The sequence below is a fragment of the Microtus oregoni genome, unplaced genomic scaffold (assembly GCF_018167655.1).
Source record: "Microtus oregoni isolate MIOR12 unplaced genomic scaffold, Mior012 000015F_ref0000493, whole genome shotgun sequence".
In the NCBI taxonomy this organism is placed as follows: Eukaryota; Metazoa; Chordata; class Mammalia; order Rodentia; family Cricetidae; genus Microtus; species Microtus oregoni.
This window is the reverse complement of record NW_024543074.1, coordinates 30,578,017-30,597,227: the sequence shown is the minus strand read 5'-3', so window position 1 is coordinate 30,597,227 and position 19,211 is coordinate 30,578,017. Positions and strand designations below refer to the sequence as shown.

At 44.3% G+C, this 19,211-nt stretch overlaps 1 protein-coding gene across 1 annotated transcript in view; it reads right to left on the bottom strand.

Annotated features, from left to right (window-relative positions):
• The window catches only part of Cfap52 (cilia and flagella associated protein 52), a 45,016-nt gene that overhangs the window by 6,516 nt on the left and 19,289 nt on the right, over window positions 1–19,211 (bottom strand). The window contains exons 5-10 of the mRNA XM_041665269.1: window positions 16,115–16,214; window positions 15,180–15,296; window positions 10,271–10,371; window positions 9,091–9,261; window positions 6,442–6,590; window positions 2,658–2,803 (exon numbers count right to left, since the gene is read on the bottom strand). Of these exons, the coding sequence (XP_041521203.1) occupies window positions 2,658–2,803; window positions 6,442–6,590; window positions 9,091–9,261; window positions 10,271–10,371; window positions 15,180–15,296; window positions 16,115–16,214 (784 nt within the window). The remainder of the gene's footprint in view (window positions 1–2,657; window positions 2,804–6,441; window positions 6,591–9,090; window positions 9,262–10,270; window positions 10,372–15,179; window positions 15,297–16,114; window positions 16,215–19,211) is intronic.

The window sequence follows — 19,211 nt, the reverse complement described above, 5'->3', positions numbered from 1 at the left end:
AGAATCAATATCGCAAGGGCTTCTGCTAAGCCCAGAGGAAGAACCTGTCTCCTCGCTTCTGCTGAGCATTGCTCTCAAATTTCTTCTGCCATCAGGAAAGCTCCTGCTCCCCAAAGCCATATTTAAACTCTCACATCAGCTGTTCGGTTTTAGTCATTGGAAAGCAATGATATTCAGGCTCAGAGAATCTAATTGCCATTGTCTTTTATATATGGGGACGGAGCCCCACTCTATAGCCCACCCTGCTCCTTGGACTTGGGGTGAGCTCCTGAGCAGTGGTAGGTGTGCCCAATATCCATTTTCTATGGTAAGTATTTTCCAATGCCTGCTTATTCTCCTGAAATGAAATTCATAAGTAATACAATTGCCTACACACATAATTTTAAAACTTAGGAATAGATAGATGATAGATAGATAGATAGATGTATATGTATATATATACACATATAACAACAATTACTGGGAAAAGAGGCCATGAATTTGAAAAAGTGCAAGGAGGCAGATCTGGGAGGGTTTTGAGGGAAGAAAGGAAAGGGGGTGACGATGTCATTATATTAATCTCAAAATGAAAACATTTTAGAAAATCAGTACAGAGGCTGGGTATGGTGGTGCACACCTTTAATCCCTGAACTCAGGAGGCAAAAGCAGGCAGGTCTCTGAGTTTGAGGTCAGTCTGGTCTACAGAGAGAGTTCCAGGAAGCCAGGGCTACACAAAGAAACCCTGTCTCAAAAAATAAATAAATAAATAAATAAGTTAAACTTTAAAAAAATTGAAAGTCTGGAAAGTGCATGAGGGGGATCTAGAATGGCTGAATGTGGAGGGGCAAGAGTTGAGGGAGGGACTGGGAATGTCTAACCAGCAGGCCAAACAATGCATAAACAAGTGTAAAGTGCGATTTCTTTCTCCCAAAGTGAGCTCAGGTGCCTGTAACTCACATGGTCTGGACAGGTTGGGCATCATCAAGACAGAAGCTCCTGACATATGAGGGAGAAGTGAGGATGTGGAGATGTGGACAAGAGCGAGCATGGTGGAAGTGGTGAGGGACGGGACTAAGCCAGTGGAGGCTTCCGGGGGCACAGAGCAGGGAAGAGCCATGGGCTGGTCAGGTAGCAGGGCCCTGATGGCAAATGCTCACACACATTTTACAGAGAGGAATATGTTTTTTTCCATAAGAGTGTTGCTATTTTCAGTATACTTCAGGGCTCTGAGGCACAGGGAGGTCACAGTCTGTGCCACATGCTGGAAGAGGGGACATTTCAGCCCAGCCGTTCACCTCACTTGCCCAGACTCTTCCAAGGGTTTCCCCAAGATGCTGGGTCTTTTCTCCACTCTGAAAAACTCTTCCTATGATAGCTGAGAAGAGAAAGGAGGATGACACCCCCTTCGTAAACAAAAACAAGGCTTTGGGATTCAAAAGAAAAAAATGTAGACAAAAACAAGGCTTTGGGATTCAAAAGAAAAAAATGTAGACAAAAACAAGGCTTTGGGATTTTAAAAAAAAAAATGGGGCCATAGAAAGAGAGACCCTAAGTAAATATGAGAATAAAATGTTTTTATGATCTTCAAAATAATTGGAAGAAAGAGTTGAGTGTAGCAACATTAAAACAATAGCCAAGGCTGGCATGGTGTCATACACCTTTAATCCCAGCATTGGGAGGCAGAGTCAGGTGGGTCTCTGTGAATTCAAGGCCGCTCTGATTTACTACACCACAAGTTCCAGGCCAGCCAGAGGCTACATAGTAAACTCTTGTCTAAAAGTTAAAATTAATGCCCCTGTTAACGAACTGATTCTATATCACCTGCTTTAAGAGGTAAGATGAAGACAACCGATTCAGCTACGGTTCTTGGGGAAAGAACGAGTCTGTCAAACGGGCAACACATTAAGTTGCTTTCCCAGCTTGGTTCCAAACAAGCTGTTTTCCTGTCTGTATCTTACTCACCCTCTCTGTAAGCAAGTAGATTTAATGTCTGCTTAAAGCATTAGAACTTGAATTTATGATGTATTTTATGATCTCGTCAAAATCTTAATTTGACCCTTTCTGAATTCTAGTGCGGGTACACACTTAAAAGTGAAATGCAGAGGCTGACAGATGTCTCCGCAGTTAAGAACATTGGCTGCTCTTCCAGAGGACCTGGACTTGGAGTCCCATGAGCCAAACAGCAGTTAGCAATGGCCTGTAACTATGGTCTCAGGGGATTCCATGCCTTCTTCTGGCCTCTTGGGGCACTGCACACACACGGCATACATACGAATTCTAATTAGACTTAATAAATAAAACCCAGATCGGATATCAGGCTGTGAAAGCTGAAGGATCAGAGAAACAGCGCAGCAGTCACTAGAGAGACCTTTCACCTCTACCAATGCTCAGACCAAAGAGGCTATCCTGTCCTCAGACTGCTTGCTCACACTGCCTCCTCAGGCTGCCCTGCTTCTCTGATCTCTCAGCTTCACCCCCTAATATCTGAGTCAGGGTTTTTATAATTAAGAACAATTAGAATTCCTTCTATGTACATACATGCAAATGCCTGTACTCATAAAAAAATAAATAAAATTTAAAACTAAAAAAGAAAATCAAAATGAAAAATGGATAGCCTCCTTTGAGATAGTTGCTCTAAGTTAAAGACTTTTTTTAAAAAATGTCATTTAGAAGTGTACCTCCCCTTCTCCTCCGCCACTGATGATCCGTTTGCAGTCACTGGTGGTAGCAATGGCGGTTACTCCAATCCTGTGAGCACTGTTAATGGCGTATATCAGCCGACCTGTCTCTGGAGCAAAGGCTCGGATCTTCCCATCATCCCATGCTGGCACAGGAAGGAGACAAAAGGCACACTGTCAGTATATTTGCCGCCTTTCTCTGTGGATTGACAGTCTCCTGAATCACCAGTGAGAGTGAGAAGTGGAAGAAACGGTACGAGTGGAAGGAGAGGCTAACCTCAGCAAGGACCGGTCACCTTGCGACCTTTTCTCCGGCCTCCCAAACTGGTTATACCTGGAAAGCGGGAGGAAGAAGGCTGGGGTGTCCTGGCCTAGAAGTGTATCTCACGGCAGGTGAAGGAGGCCTGGTTTTACTCCACTTTCTTCTTCATCATCATTATCATTATTAGGATGGTTTGGTTTGGTTTGGTTTGGTTTGGTTTGGTTTGGTTTGGTTTGGTTTTTCCAGACAGGGTTTCTCTTTGTAGCCCTGCCTGTCCTGGAACTCACTCTGAAAACCAAGTTGGCCTCGAACTCACAGAGAACCTCCTGCCTCTGGTCCCTGAGTGCTGGGATTAAAGGTGTGCTCCACCACTGCCCATTACCCATGTAATTGTTACCACACCCAGGATGCATCCGGCTCACAGTTCCAAATAACCTCTGCCTTCTCATCCACCCATTTTCATTGTTATCTGAGACAGGGTTTCACTGTGTAGCCCAGGCTGTTCAAACTCTGTCCTCCTGCCTCAGCCTCTCAAATCCGCACCCTGCTTCCCCCACCTTTAAGTCTGATACTCCTCTTCCCTGATTCTCACCATCTTGCCACCTCAACCAAAGCCTCGCACAAGACAGGAACCTCAGAGTCATTGTTGGTTCTTGATTCCTTTCTATTCCAAGCCTACAGCTCAACCGTCAATCCATCAGGAAGTCCCTTCAGCTCCACTGTCACAAACATCTAGGCTCTGACCTCCTCCCCCCACCTCTGATGGCACTCCCCCATTCAAGCTGCAGCCTCCTCTCTCTTGAGCCCTCTCAGTAGCTTCTCCCCTGCACCCCGGCTTACAATCAGCCACTTCTTAAAATCCAGTCCCCTTCCTGAACAAGACCTCCACAATATTTTCCCCACTGTCCTAGAATTAAAATCCAACTTAAAAAAAAATATACTGATTTTTTAAAAAAAAAAAAAAAAAAAGAATGTGTGTGAGAGTGTGTGCATGTCAGTGCAGGTGCCCAAGGAGGGCAGAAGAGGACATCGGATCCCCAGGACCTGAATTAATAAATGGTTGACGTGGGTGTTGGGAACTGAACTCTGCAAGACCAGTCAGTATGCGCTCTTCTTCTCCCCAGCCCCCAAATCCAGCTCTTAATTCTGCACGCTACCTCGTACGTGGCACCCACCTACCTCTTCAGCTTCCTCTGCTATCAGTCTTCCTGAGGCCCCACCCATCCCATAACTAAAAAGCTCCAGACACACTAACACTCCTGCTATTCCTTAAATACATCAAGCGAGTTTCCACCTCAGGGCCGCTGCACTCTCTAGTCCCTCCACCTGGAATACGTTTCCTCAGGTCTGTGTGTGGCTGAAATTTGCTGTCAACTTTAGTGCTGTCTCTTGAGCTTAGCAATTTTAAATAGGCTGCTCAAGGTAGATCCCATTTCAGCAAAGACATGGGAAAGTCAGAGGGAATGAAGGGACAAGCCATGCAGGGGCTTGGGGGACAAACATTCCAGGCCAACTGAACAGCTAGAGTAAAACCTGCATGCCCAGTGTGTTTGCAGAATAGGGGGGATGCCAGCAGGGCGCAGGGGGTGAGCAGGTTGAGAAGACGAGATAAGAAGTGGGGAGGGCAGTAGTGAAGGTCCTACAGGGCCTTGCAGGTGACTGCCGGGGGAAGAGGTTTGCAAAGCCCAGCAAATGGCAAGACCTAATTTAACATTTGAAAATAGACCTTTTGGTTTCTGTGGGGAGAAAAGACTGGTGGGCAAGAAAAGAAGCAGATAGGAGTAATAGGAACTACTGGGGCGATCTAGGAGAGCTGACAGTGGCCAGGACCAGGATGGAGAAGATGACCAGCAATGGACCTACGGCTGTCCTTTGAGATGGGGTCATTTGGGGCACATTGATAAAGGTGTAAGAGAAACAGAGTAGAGGCAAGGATGACTCTAAGATTCCCTTGTCCAAGGACCTGGGCACAATGTAAGTCACTCAGGGGAGAAGACATAGGGGGCAGGGGAAGGAGGAAACAGAGCCAAGGAAAGAGAGGATGGGCTCCTAGGTCTCTGTTTTAATAGCTTCACTCAGATCCACTTGACTTTCCCTAGTGTAAACCAATACATTTATTTTTGACCACTAGGGAAATTTGATATAGATTACTCATGATTTTAAGAAATTATTGCTTCATAGGAAAATATTTTTAGAGATATATATGGAAATATTTAGAGGAGGAATATGTGGTATTTATAATTTGGAAGGGGGTTGGTTTCTTGAGTCGGGGTATTCTATAGCCCAGGCTAGCAAGAACCTTGCTATATAACAAGAATGATCTTGAACTCCTAATTCCCCCGCCTCTACCTCCCAAGTGTCAGAATACTAGGATCTCACCCACCATGTATCTATCAACTTATAGCATCTATCACTTACGTTAGAACATTAGTTTGGCATAAATTGTATTTTAAATTTTTCTGTTTAGGGACCAAAAAGATGGCTCAGTGGTTAAGGGCACTGGCTGCTCTTCCAGAGGATCCAAGTTCGTATTCCAGGTACCTATATGTCTGTTACTCCAGTTCCAGGGGATCTAGTGCCCTCTTCTGCTTCTGTGGGCACCAGGCAGGCATGTGGTACACACAGACATACTTGCAGGCAAAACACCCATAACATATAAATAAACAAAACAAACAAACAAATAAATGATGTTTAAAAAAAACTTTCCCTTTTACCAGCACTTACAAATTAGAGTCAGGAAAAGCAGGAGTTTGAGGCCATCCTCAGCTACATAGCAAGTTCAAGACCAGTGTGTGTTACTGGAGCCCTCTTAGAACAAACAAACAAACAAAACTGAACTTTGTTCACGCACATAGAATTGTATATGCATGAATGTAAAATTAAAAAGAATTTTTTGGGTCGGCCATGGTGGTGCATGCCTCTTAATTCCAGCACTTGGGAGACAGAGGCTGGTGGATCTGTGAGTTCAAAACAAGCCTGGTCTACAGAAAGAATTCCAGGACAGCCAGGGCTACAAAGGGAAACCTTGTCTTGGGGGGAATATTCTTTGAAGCACATCTTAGTTTGGGTTGGATTTTTCTCTCTTATACAAATGGGTTCTAGTCCACAATCCTGTGCATACTATGCCTCCAGTCCAGTTCAACATCGACTATTCTCCCTACTAAGCAAAGCATCCCTGGTAAGTGAAAGAGTGTGAGAGGCGTGGTTCTTTCCATCTAGGAGAAACCTCCTGGGTAGACCAGAACTCCAAGGAGAGGCTAGACCCCCAAGGGAAGGAGAAGAGATGACAGAAGGCATTCAGACATTAGTAGAAAATGAGGATGCCAAGAATTGAAACCCCAGCCAGACCCTAGATCCAAACTTCCATTGGGAGCAACTATCAAATTTTCTGTTGTTTGGTTGCTGGTTTGAGACAGGATCTCAAGTAGCACAGGTTGGCCTCTAGAACTCAAGAATAGCCTTGAACTCCTGGTCCTCCTGCTTCCACCTTGCAGGTGTGTGCCACCATGCACATCCCGTCACCTGAGATGATGCTCCTGCCGTCTCTCATGAAGTCGATGCCATGGCAGGTCATGTTGGGCACGGTGATCCGAAGCAGCTCCCGGTTGGACATTGTGTGCCACACCCTGATGTCTTTCTTGGCACATGTAGCAAATAGCTCAGCAGTACCACTACGGAGAAGTCATTGAGGGACAAGCCATCAAAGACGGGCAGTGTTCAGTGGGTACCAAATGTACCTCATAAGGCTCGGGACAGCATGCCCTTTGCATACTGGTTACCCGAGGGTGTGATTTAGAGGTCTCTTGTGTGGAGAGACACTCAACCGATTCCTCACAGCCTCTGTGGAAAATCTTTTGTCATCTTTTCACTTTTGGAAGAGTTGGTGCAAAGTTGTTTATGAAGAAAAAGTCGGGAGGGGGAGGGAAATGGGAGGCAGGAAGGAGGCGGAAAGCTTTTTCAATAAAAAAATATAAAAAGCCAGGCGGTAGTGGCGCACACCTTTAATCCCAGCACTCGGGAGGCAGGGGCAGGCGGATCTCTGTAAGTTCGAGACCAGCCTGGTCTACAAGAGCTAGTTCCAGGACAGGCTCCATAGCCACAGAGAAACCCTGTCTTGAAAAACCAAAAAAAAAAGAAAAGAAAAAAATTAAAAAAAAAAATATATATATATATAAAAGAAAAAGTCGACTTGAAATCTTCCTAAATCTTGATAAGTTGGAGGAATGGTCACAGTTCTGTATTTTAAACTACTTCGGGGGGATATGATTGATTCACACAAAAATATCTACACATGTGAGGTATGGATATGGATTACTCTAAAGGCCCTGTATACACCTAGCCAAGTAGCATGTTGTGAGACAAATATATCCATGGAATATCTTTATTAAAAGAAGAGATTCCAATGGAGTTGAAAAATCTTATTAAAATTACACAGAAGAAGATGGCAATACAGTAAAATTCACATTTGCCCCTTTTTTGTTCAGTTCTGAGAAAATAAGAAATCATGAATGAAAAAAGTATCTGAGTAATTTGGTCAGTCAGGCTGGGGAAGGGGCCTCTTTGCATGGGATGTAAATTATCAAGATGCCAGATGATTACAGATGACTCCAGTTTTGAAAAGAAAGGGGGTGGCATTAGGGTGAAGAACCATCCTAACCATAAAGTTCTCCTTAGTCACTGGGAAGACCAAAGCTAACCACTGATCTACACACTCCTCAAGCATTTCATCTTAAACTTATTTCAAAAGATGCTAGAATCTCTCTAGTTTTAAAGTTTACTCATTTTAGAATTAATAGGGAAAAAAACCCAAGTAGATCGCATCTACACACTCAGAGTAGAGCTCAGAGCTGAAATTAGGTAGCCAAAAAGAACTCCTAAGAGTCATCCTCTGGCCAGGCAGTGGTGGAGCATGCCTTTAATCCCAGCACTCTGGAGGCAGAGGCAGGCGGATCTCTGTGAGTTCAAGGCCAGCCTGGTCTACAAGAACTACTTCCAGGACAGGCTCCAAAGCTACAGAGAAACCTTGTCTCAAAAAAGACAAAGAATCAAAAAACAAACCAAAAAAAGAGTCATCCTCTGACCTCCACATGCGCACCATGACACACATGTACACACACACAAATACATGAGAGAGAGAGAGAGAGAGAGAGAATAAAAATCCTTAAATATATTTTTATAAAAAGCACTAAAACCAGAAATTTTTAGAGATTGAGTCCACCATACTCCTTGGGAAAAGAAATTAAACCTAGTAAGAAAGTGACCCACTTCCCAATAAAGATTCGCTTCCAGCCCCCCCCCCCTTTAGAAAAAAATGCAAGTCCTAAACCAGAAGGACTCGGAACCAAAGCTGCAGTTCACTGCACCGGGGACTGAGTTCTAACACAGGCTTGCATCTGACCAGCAATGACGCTGGTGTCTGCAGTTCAAGCTAAACACAGAAAACTGAGAGCGAAGAACTGGCCGACTTCATGGGACAGACTTTGCTAAATGTAATAATGAGCTCCGAATCATAATAAGTATTGATTTATTTTCATGCGTGCGTGAGCATGCACCGCAGCAGATATGTGAAGGCTGGAGGACAGTTTGCGGGAGAGCTTCTGGAACTTTATTGTGTGGGTCCAAGGATCATTTAAATTCAGCTTATCAGGCGTGGCTGCAAGTGCCTCTTCCCAATAGGCCATCTCATTTGCCCCAAATCCAGCATTAAAAAAATAAAAATACAAACTAGAGGAAGGAAAACCAATCTAACTATGAAGGTAATTAAAAACAAAACAAGATAAAACCAAAAACATCCATTAGAAATCTCGGGAGATGGCCAGCAGTTAGTTAAGAGCGGTGGCTGCTCTCCCAGAGGACCGGGGTTTGATTCCTGACACCCACATGGTGGCTCATGACAGTCTTTAACGCCAGTTCCCGGGAATCTGATGTCCTCTTCTGGCCTCTGCAGGTATTGTACACATGTGGAACACAGATATACATGCAGCCAAAACACCCACACACTTAAAATACAAATAAATAAATCTTTATAGGTCCTATAAAATAATTCGGTACATTAGAAAAGATTCATCAGCAAAATAATTCTCTAATGCATCTTGAGAGTCCTTGAATAAACTGAAACTCCTTTGCACGCTGCATCCAGCCTCTACGTTCTAACATTCCTCTTCTACTTACAATGGAAAGACGATGTCCTGGACGGCTTCAAAGTGACACGCCGCAATGAGCGTCTCTTTGAAGTCAGTGAAGTTCACACGATAGATGTGCGATTCCTCTGTCCCTACGAAGAACTGGTGCCCTTCTCCCCGGAGCGTGATAGAAGTGATACCGCCTTGCAGCTGCAGTTTCCTTTGGGGAGAAGAATAAAGGGGAAACAGAGTCACTTGACCAGCAAGCATTTGCTTATCTGGTCGCAGAGGACACAAGCTAGCCATTGGTATGAGACAGGCCCTCAAGGACCAGGTGGGAAGGCCTGAGTTATTCACAATCTTGCACACCCGTGATCAGGAAGGAAGCGTTTACCACTGTAAGTTTAAACACTCAGAGAAGGTCTATCAGGGTGACCCGTGATCAGGAAGGAAGCGTTTACCACTGTAGGTTTAAACACTCAGAGAAGGTCTATCAGGGCGATGCGGCCTGAAATGGTTTGTACAAGGCAGGAAGACTCCTGGGCACCGTTGCCCAGGGCAACCCATTTCTAAAGATAACCTGAAAAATTAGGGGGAAAGGTCATAGTCCTGGTGTTATGTCTCATTGTGGTATACAACCAAGTTATGTGACTTATCAAAGGGTGATGTGCCTCTGGGTCACAGCGAATGGCTTTGGTTTGGTTTCTCTTGAACTTTTTCATGGGAAGAAACCACTGACCCTTGTGATTCAGCTACTCATTTAATAGTAAGATGCAATTCTTTAATCAGATATGATTTTTCCTTTTAAACAGGACCTCACTGTGTAGCTCTGAATGGCTTGCCACTCTGTGTAGAACAGGTTGGTCTGGAACTCACAGAGATCCTCCTGTCTCTTCTGCCTCCTGAGTGCTGGGCTTAAAAGGTGTGAGTCACAAGTGTTTGGCAAATATGGTTCTTCGTTTAGTGTTTAGCTGTTGGATTCCAGCGAACGTTTCTCTAGTGCAGTGGTTCTCAACTTTCCTGATGCTGCAACACCTTAATATAGCTCCTCAAGTTGTGGTGATCCCCAAACCATAAAATTATTTTGTTGCTGCTTCATAACTGTAATTTTGCTACTGTTACGGATCGCAATGTATCTGATATGCAGATGGTCTTAGGCAACACCCAGACCGAGACCCGCAGCTCTAGTGGGTCTCTATCTACCCCAACTCTCTGCATTCAGAACTCACTTGATGGGTTTGTAGCTGGGGCTTTTGCAGAAGACCAGCATGCCAGCTCCAGAGCCGACCAACAAACCACCCATCTTCAGGCACCTGACGGCCGACACTCCCTAGGGGAAGAAACAAGGCTGTGAGAGGCCCCAAGGGTTTTGTCATTAAACATCAGTGCAACACCTGACACAAGAGAGCATGGCAGAGGTCACCTCAAATCTGCACTTATTGTTTGGGGAAGATCACGGTGTACCTCCAGGTTGGCCAAGAGTGTTCAGTTACATCCACAAGTTCATGTCTTGGGAGACAGCCTTCCTGGTCCTGCAAGAAGTAGTCAAGCTTTGCCATCCTTCCTCCCTAAGATGACCCGTGCCTTTGAACGTACATATAGTAATGCTCATCTATCCATCCGCTCAAGTCCAGTTTCAGCAGGAAGCGTAAGCACAGCCTCTGTAAGCTAGTTCTTCAGTTGCTATGGTTTCCACCAGAACTTATTCCTATAAATGCAGGGTTCAATGTGACATCCCAAGACAGCACAGATTTCTTAGTGACTGTATTTTCTGAGCTAAGGCATATGGTGTACAATCTTACCAATAGTTAAAAACATATTTAAGATTCCAGACAGTCTTCAAATATATGGAGAAATGATTGACAGTTCATAACATGCTCCATAAGGTTCTAATTTAAATGGGCGTGATTGCCATGGTTTGAGTGTAGCCGCCCCCAACAAGCGTTTATGATGGAACCTACATCCTAGTGCAACAGTGTTGGGAAGCAGATCCTTGAGATTAGGTCATGAACCAGGTGTGGTTGCATACACCTTTAATCCCAGCAACTGGGAGCCAGAGGCAGGTGGATTTCTGTGAGTTCCAGGCCATCCATAAGGAAGCCCTATATCAAAAAAAAAAAAATTAAAAAGAAAAAAAAGAAAAGAATAAGTCATGAAGGTCTTTCCCCACAGATGGGGATGGTACTGGTTATCAAGAGTGGTTCAGCACATAGATCACATAGATGCTTGCCTGTCTGTGCTCCTAGATGCTTGCAGGCTCAGAAAGGGAGAGCACTTGGTCCCCAGGCTTAGTAAAAAGTGACTCTTGCTTTGTCACTGTAGATTATCTGCATATTCAACCTTCCCTCATGGGATGATGCAGCCCACTGTTCTTTCACCAGATGTGAATGCTAGGCTTCTAGAAGCCCCAGCCTCCAGGATCATGAACTGATTGAACTTCCATTGTTCATGAATCACCTAGTTTCCAGCATTTTGTTATAGCTATGCAAAACCAACTAAAATAATGGCTAATGTTTTATTTTAAAATATCCAACATCTCTAGTATATGACTCAATGAGCTTATGTCTTAAAGACTTTTGAAGGTTGGACTTACAGTCCAGTGATTGGAGTGCTGGCCCAGCAAGTACAAGGCCCTGGGTCTGATCCCTAGTATCATAAGAAACAAAAACTGGGTTTGAATATCGAAAACTAAATACATCCTTTCAAGTTTCTTGAAGCTGGGTTTTGCCTGTTCCTACTTGAAAGGCATTCCACAGGGTCTGAGAAGAAAAACAAAAGCTTGAGAATGAGAAGGAAGAGGTGGCAACTGTGTGATTTAGCATACCTGTTGTCTTAGTTTGGGTTTTTATTGCTGCAAAGAGACACCATGACCATGGCAACTCTTATAAAGAAAACATTTAAATGAGGGGGCTTGCTTCCAGTTTCAGAGGTTCAGTCTATTATCGGCGTGGCAGGGAGCATGGTGGCTTACAGGCAGAGGTGGTGCTGAAGCTGAGATTGCTACTACGTCTTGCAGGCAACAGGAAATCAACTGAGACACTGGGCAGTATCCTGAGTATATGGAACCTCAAAGCCCACCCCCATAGTGACACACTTCCTCCAGCAAGGCCACACCCACTCCAACAAAGCCACACCCAATAGTGTGAGATGGTGGGATTATGGCAGCCAATTACATTCAAACTACCACACAAGTCTTTGCGAAACATATTCCGACTCTGTGGCTTGATCTCTCAGTTTCTTGGTGATGTCTTGTGCTAGAGCTTAAACTCTTTGATATCGAGGCTCCACTAAGAAACTCTGGGATGGCTGTGGTAGTTGTCAACCTGACTACATCTGGGATCCGCTAAGACCATGCGTGCGCCCACAAAGGATTTTCTTGATTGGGTCCTTTGAGATGAGAAGACCAACTCTAAATCTGGGCCACCACTTCTGGTGGCAGCCCATATAAAAGGACAGATGAGGGAAGTTTTTGCTTTTTGTCTGCTTGCCCTTACTCTTCCAGCAGGTTCATCTGTTCTGCTCCTGAGGTGTCCCTTTGCTGGTGTCAGAGCCTACTTCTTCGGGGTTCTAACGCAGAATGAAGGCTTTGAGCGGTCTGGGACTTCCCTGGGACTCCAGCACCGTATTGGCACTACTGAGACAACCAGAGTCATGGACTCCGATCCTGGGCCTCTCTGCTAGGAGACAGCTGTTATTGGACTACTCAGACCACAGCCTGTAAGACACACAGATACACCCTCTTATAGATTTATATTCATTCTATCGGTTCTGTTGCTTTAGAGAACTCTAATACGACATCTTTCCCGGATTGCGCCTTACATGTTGTATTTAAAATGTCATCACTAACCTCTAGGTCATGCTATTTTTTTTCCTGGATTATCTTTTATAAGTTACATGTTTTATATTTAGCTCTGTGATTCATTTTGAGCTCCTCTGTAAAGGGTTAAGTTTGGTATCTGGGTCGTTGTGAAGGTTGGGGGAGCATGTTTTGGACATACGGGTGTCCACTTGCACCAGCATTTGTGCAAGAACTGTCTTTTCTCCACTGGAGTGTCTTTGTTCCTCTGTCAGATAACGTTAAGAATGTTCGTGCAGATCTATTTCTGGACTGTTTTGTCTGCTTTTTCATTAAAACCACACCATCTTTATTACTTTAGACTTAGGGCAAGCTTTGGAATCGGGCCCTCGAGCTCCTCCAACTTAGCTCTTCAGTGCTATGCTGGCTTCTCTGGATCTTTTGCTGCTTTTTGTCACTGTTTGAATCAGTTTCTCAGCATCTATAATTAACTCTCAGTTTAGGTCACAATTATATTAAAATTGTAAATCCAGTTGGAAGAACTGGCTTTTTGTGTGTGTGCGTGTGCGTGTGCATGTTTTGTCATTGTGATTTGGCTTTGTTTTGGTTTGTTTTATTTTGTTTGGTTTGGTTTGGTTTTTGAGAAGGCTCTCATGTAGTTCAGGCTGGTCTTGAACGCATTGTCAACTACTGATCCTTCTGCCACCATCTCCCAAGTGCTGGGAGTCCGGATATGAGCCCACCAGTGCAAATTCTAACACCTTAGCAATAGTGAGTTTCCCTATCCATAAACATGAAAATGACACCTTGTAAAACACCCTTTTGTAGTTATTACTGCTATCATCATCACCACGGTCAACTCCTTCCAATGTAGAACTGTATGTCTATCTAATAGGCCAATTTTAAACCATGATAACCTTTGCCTCTCTCTTCAGAGAACACTTGAGTAGAGTTTCAAAATGAGCAACTGCCCAAGGTCCTTTGATTTTTCAAGCAAAGCATCTTCAGGGGCACCTCTTATCTTCTCATCCCTCAAGCGATCTTTTCTTTCTGGGGTGAACCATCAGTCCTGAGAGGATCGGCAGCGCAGAAATTGGTAGGAGGCTTAAATGCCGGTGGTTTGAGGGGCACTACCACACTGGCATCTGCATCATAGAGGAACTAAGCTTCCAAGTACTGTCTAGGCATAAACAAACAACCAAACAACAAAACCAAACAAACAAACAAACAGGAACTATGCCTATCAATAGTTTTTCCACTAGTGTCTTCAGAGGCCTCTGTGGGCCCAGCAGGCCTTGGAACTGGCAGGGTTCTAGGCTATGTCTCCCTTTCCTCTGATGGGCCTTGTTTTAGCTGCTTAGTATTAGAATCTGTTTCTCTTAAATAATTAAAAGAAAGGTCGATCTAGGTCACGCTTTGATCTCCTATGGAATCATTTCTAAATAGTCCTCTATGTGTATTGCCTGTATCATGGCTTCTTCCCATTTTTGTGGATTTCTTTTAAAAGTTGAATATTAAATGGTGATATGATTAAGGAAACTGACATTTTCCCACAAGGCCTGCATAGTATTTCGGTTTCTTGAGAATGTCTGTTCAGTGGGAAAGTAGCTGTGCTTCCATAGGAACCATCTGTTTCTGATATCAGAAATGAGACAGGCAGGTGTGGGACTTCGCACACCAACTTCCCAACTCAAAGTTTAGTGGAAACAGTCCTCAGAACTTCCCGGGCACATGAGAGATAGCTGTCCTTAGTATAAAGTCGTCATTCAGTGGTGGGTCTTTTATTTCTGTTTAAGTGTTAGCATTGCTTCCTGGAGTTTTGACAAGAATTGTTGGGAATCCTGCAACTTAGCACTGTTGATGACTTCTTGGTCTCATGAAAAACTTATAGCAATACTGAGGCTAAAATCCAAGGTAGAGTTATCACAGTTGAACACATGCATGCACGTACGTGCATGCACACACACACACAAACACACACATACAGATCCAAATGCACCCCTCTCTCCATCTCTTGTGGATGACAACTGGACTGGAACCAATGCAGTTTCAGCTCATAAAAAAAAAGACGATCTTGTGCTTTGAAGAAGGAAAATGGGCAAGATACTGACTGATACCTTACAGTGGCATCTAGGGATGTCTTTGCCCTGAAGAAAACCAGAGCGTAGGGCTTGGAGAATGGGCTAGTGCAGCTTGTCAACTTGGGTGTGGCTTCGCAGCCTTTGCTAATTGACCTATTTTTTTCCCTATGGACTTTGCCTTAACGAAAGTCTTTGCTGTCAGCAGAGGGAAGAAAATGACGCCAGGGAGGAGCAGACCATACCTTGACAGGTTCTACTCACCAAGCTGAACTTGTCCTTCGCAGGCCCAGTGTCTGCCAACAGTTTGGTCCTGGGGTTCATTTTCAGAATGTCTCCAGTTGTAGTGCCGAGGTAGAAAAAGCTGTCGTCATCAGCCATCTGGGAGGTCAGAAACAGAAACCTGAAGGCCCGAGACTCCCTAGTGGTATATGGAGCCCCTGCTAGGGAGGAAATGAAATTCTGGGATGACTGTCCGAGAAGCTCATGATAACAGCTATTTCCCAAGACGCAAGGCTAAGTCAGCACGGCTGTGAGAGGAGCAGTCAGGGCCACCCGCAGCTGGAGGAGATGGCTATGGATTGTCCTTGACACTCGTTTGGGTCCGAGGCTCACATGCATGGCCAGTGCCAACTGCTGAGTCACCTCCAAAGGGCTCCTAGGATAAAGATGTGCCTCTCCTAGGAGGACACACATTTCCTTTATCTCACAGTTTCCAGAGGCTACGTTCGTAAAAAGAGGACTACATGTTAAAAGAAGACTAAGTCAATGGAGCATAGAGTTCTACGGATGAATTATGACTCCACACCCAAACCTATGAATAATATCTCTTTGTGAAAGAGTCTGCATTTCAACAATGAGTTTTATTATCAGTGACTTTATTTTCAATGGAAGAAATAGCAGTGGTGGTGGTGGGGAGGGGCGTGCTGTATGCTCTGAGTATCACCTGCCACACTGCTTCCCGCAAGGCCAGGCTTTGGATGTTTGATGACTGCTCAGGTCCCAGTACAATGGGACCTCTTAGTGCTGCCCAGCTCCTCCCAGCTGTGGTGCTCCCTCTGAGCTGTACCTCCTCCCCGACATTCTTCAAGGCTGTCCTCCCTAGCCCGACCCAGTGCGCACACTCTCCTGCTCAGGGCTGCTGGCAAGTGCTTGCACTACTAGCCACTTAAGGGAGCAAGGGTTGAGCTGACACTTACCCCAGTGCTCATGACTATTCTTTTCTTCTGTCCCGTCTGACACTCCGTGGGCCAGATTTTCCTGTTTGGGAGATCCAGTTCCCACACTCGAATTGTCCCACTACAAAGGAAAATCAGAATCAAACGAATATCCTTTCAAATGCTGCTTCACATGTATCTTTTTTTTTTCACTGTTAAATAACCTTGAATCTCACAGCTCAGTAGACACATATAAACATACGTGTAACAAACAAAAGCAAGGTTAAGTAATGTTTAATCTCACTGTGGAGGGTTCACTCCGACATTTTTATATTCTATTCTGTCTTTTCTATTTCATCCTACCCATGCAATTTCATTTAAAAAGCTTACTGGGACATACATAGCCCACTATGTATGTATTTGATAACTAATTATCGATGCATAATTGGTAATTTGAGAAACTTTCCAAAAAATAATTATTAGCTACAGAATTGGTCCCATCTCTTAGTGGCCTTTTATTCCTACCTTATTCTAGCATATTCTTGATTGATTGGATTTTCCCCTTGAAATCTAAATGATGAGACTGCTGAGATGTACTGAAGAATGTGAATATGTTTGAAATGATTCCATGAAACAATCACATTAAATTGCATTAAAAGTAAAAAAAAAATCTTAAATTTCATCCAGTGCCTTAGAAATTTTACTATTCAATTCTGTTAGAATCTGTATCATCATTGGAATGGAACTCCTAGTAGGCCCATGGTTGCTCTGCTCTCTGGTAGAAGTGTGTTCCTAGCAGTCTTTTCAGGATGACTCTGCACGACCAGAACCCAAGAGCAGCTCCCAGGACCAAACGAAGAGGACTGGCTATACCAGGCTTTTTCTTTTGGGCCACTAACCAGCTCCCAAATCATGACACGGATGATTAGTAATTCCGAATGCTCAGCCTTATGCTCGTTTCTGCTAGCTTGCTTTCTTTAGCTTAAATGAACCTGTTTCTCTTCATCTGCATCTTGTCTTGCAGATTCTTACCTTTCTTCCCTTCCGTATATCTTACTTTCCTGCTGTCTCTATGTCTGGATGGCTGGCAGTTGCCTGGTTTCTGGCCCCAGGTGAGTCCCTTTCTCCTCTCTTCTTCCCCCCTCCAGTCTAGATTCTTCCTCCTATCTCTTCTTTCTGTCTGCCTAACCCTCTCCTGCCTAGCTAATGGCCATTCGGTTTTTTTTATTGGACCAATCAGGTTCCTTAGATAGGCAAGGTGAAACAGCAACACATCTTCACATAATTAACAAATATAACACATCTTTCCACAGTTAAAGTAATATTCAACTGCAACTGGTCTGATATCAGACCAGTTCTTTTTTTTTTTTTTTTGGTTCCTGTCCTGGGACTAGCTCTTCTAGACCAGGCTGGCCTCGAACTCATAGAGATCCGCCTGCCTCTGCCTCCTGAGTGCTGGAATTAAAGGCGTGTGCCACCACCACCCGGCCTCAGACCAGTTCTTAAGTGAGACATCTCGTTAATTCACAAAGCAACTTGACTCTGAAAATTAGAATGTGCAGTCAAGGAACTGCATCACAATTCTGACCTTGATTTAACATCAACCAGGTGCCAGCATGACAGCCTACTCTGTTTCCCGCTGCAGTGCCGGGATACATAGCCTCTGATGGAGACTGGCAATAGATTTAGGGAGAGAAGGCTAGGGATAGAACTGTGCCATCCTTTTGCATAGAGGGATAACAAACTGTCAGCAGTGAAAGGAGCACACTTATCAAAACAGCAACCAGGGGTTGGAGAAACGGCTCAGCGGTTAAGAGCGTTGCCTGCTCTTCCAAAGGTCCTGAGTTCAGTTCCCAGCGACCACATGGTGGCTCTCAACCATCTGTAATGAGGTCTGGTGCCCTCTTCTGGCCTTCAGGCATACACACAGAAAGAATATTGTATACATAATAAATAAATAAATAAATAAATATTAAAAAAAAAAACCCCAGCAACCAGGAGGCCACCAACACTGTAATGCTGTGGATCCTGACCAATGTACTTTTCTTAAACCCTAGTCAGAACACTCCTGGCAAAACTCGAACCAACACTTTTACTCTCTTTGTAGAAGAAACTTTAATTTATTCTTTAGTGATTTCATGCATGGATACACTGTTTTAATATCATATCCACCCTTACTTCTTTTTCCAATCCCACACACACTTTCCCTTCCCAACTTCTCCTCCTCCTCCTCTTTTCGTAGCATATTGATACCAACGAATGCTGCCCATATCCGCATGGGTTTGTGGACCATCCACTAGAACACGGACAGCTTACTAGGGGCCACACAGCTGAAGAAAACTGACTCCCATTCACCACAGCCAATGGCTGCAGCTACAGTCAGGGCATCTTAGGGCTCTTCTCTAGGTTAGGTGGCTGGGTTGATCTTATGAAGGTGTTGGGCAGGCAACCAAAGCCGCTGGGAGTTCATGAGTACAATGGCCCCGTCATATCCAGAGCACATTACTTAAAAGAAATCTCCCCTTACCTCTAGATCTTACAATCTGTCTACACCCTCTTTCCTGATGTTCCCCAAGCACTGGTGGCAGGGGGAAGGTGATATCAATGTCCCATTTAGGTAATAGCATTCACAGTCACTTATTCTATGAACTTGGACCGTTGGGAGTCTCTGTATTAACTGTCAGCTGTCTGGTGGAAAACGAGACCAGCTCTTTTCCTTGAGCATGACCCACATCTGGCCAGTAGAAGAAATGCTCACTTCAACAAGCTGAGAGTGTACATGCCCAGGGTGGCCATCACTTTAATCTTTTCCTGTATGCCAGGGTCCTACCTGTTCCCTCTCAACTAACCACCATCAAGTAAGTTCACTAGCTCTTCTGGGGAGGAAGGAATCACCCCTCCTCTCACCCTTCAACAAGGGCTGGGACTGTAAACACAGTGACAATAACTCATCCTATAGTTTCTTGATCCTTTATGTCTTTTTTTTCTTTCTTCACATCTTTCAGGTCTCCCTCCCCCTGCTCTTGAAGTAGAAGCTGAAAGGAAGAGAGATAAACATTTCTGAGGGTTTTTATTTTTATAGCCCACTGTGCAACTTGAGAACTTTCCATGCAATCTCTCGGCAACCTAAGGGGTAGAT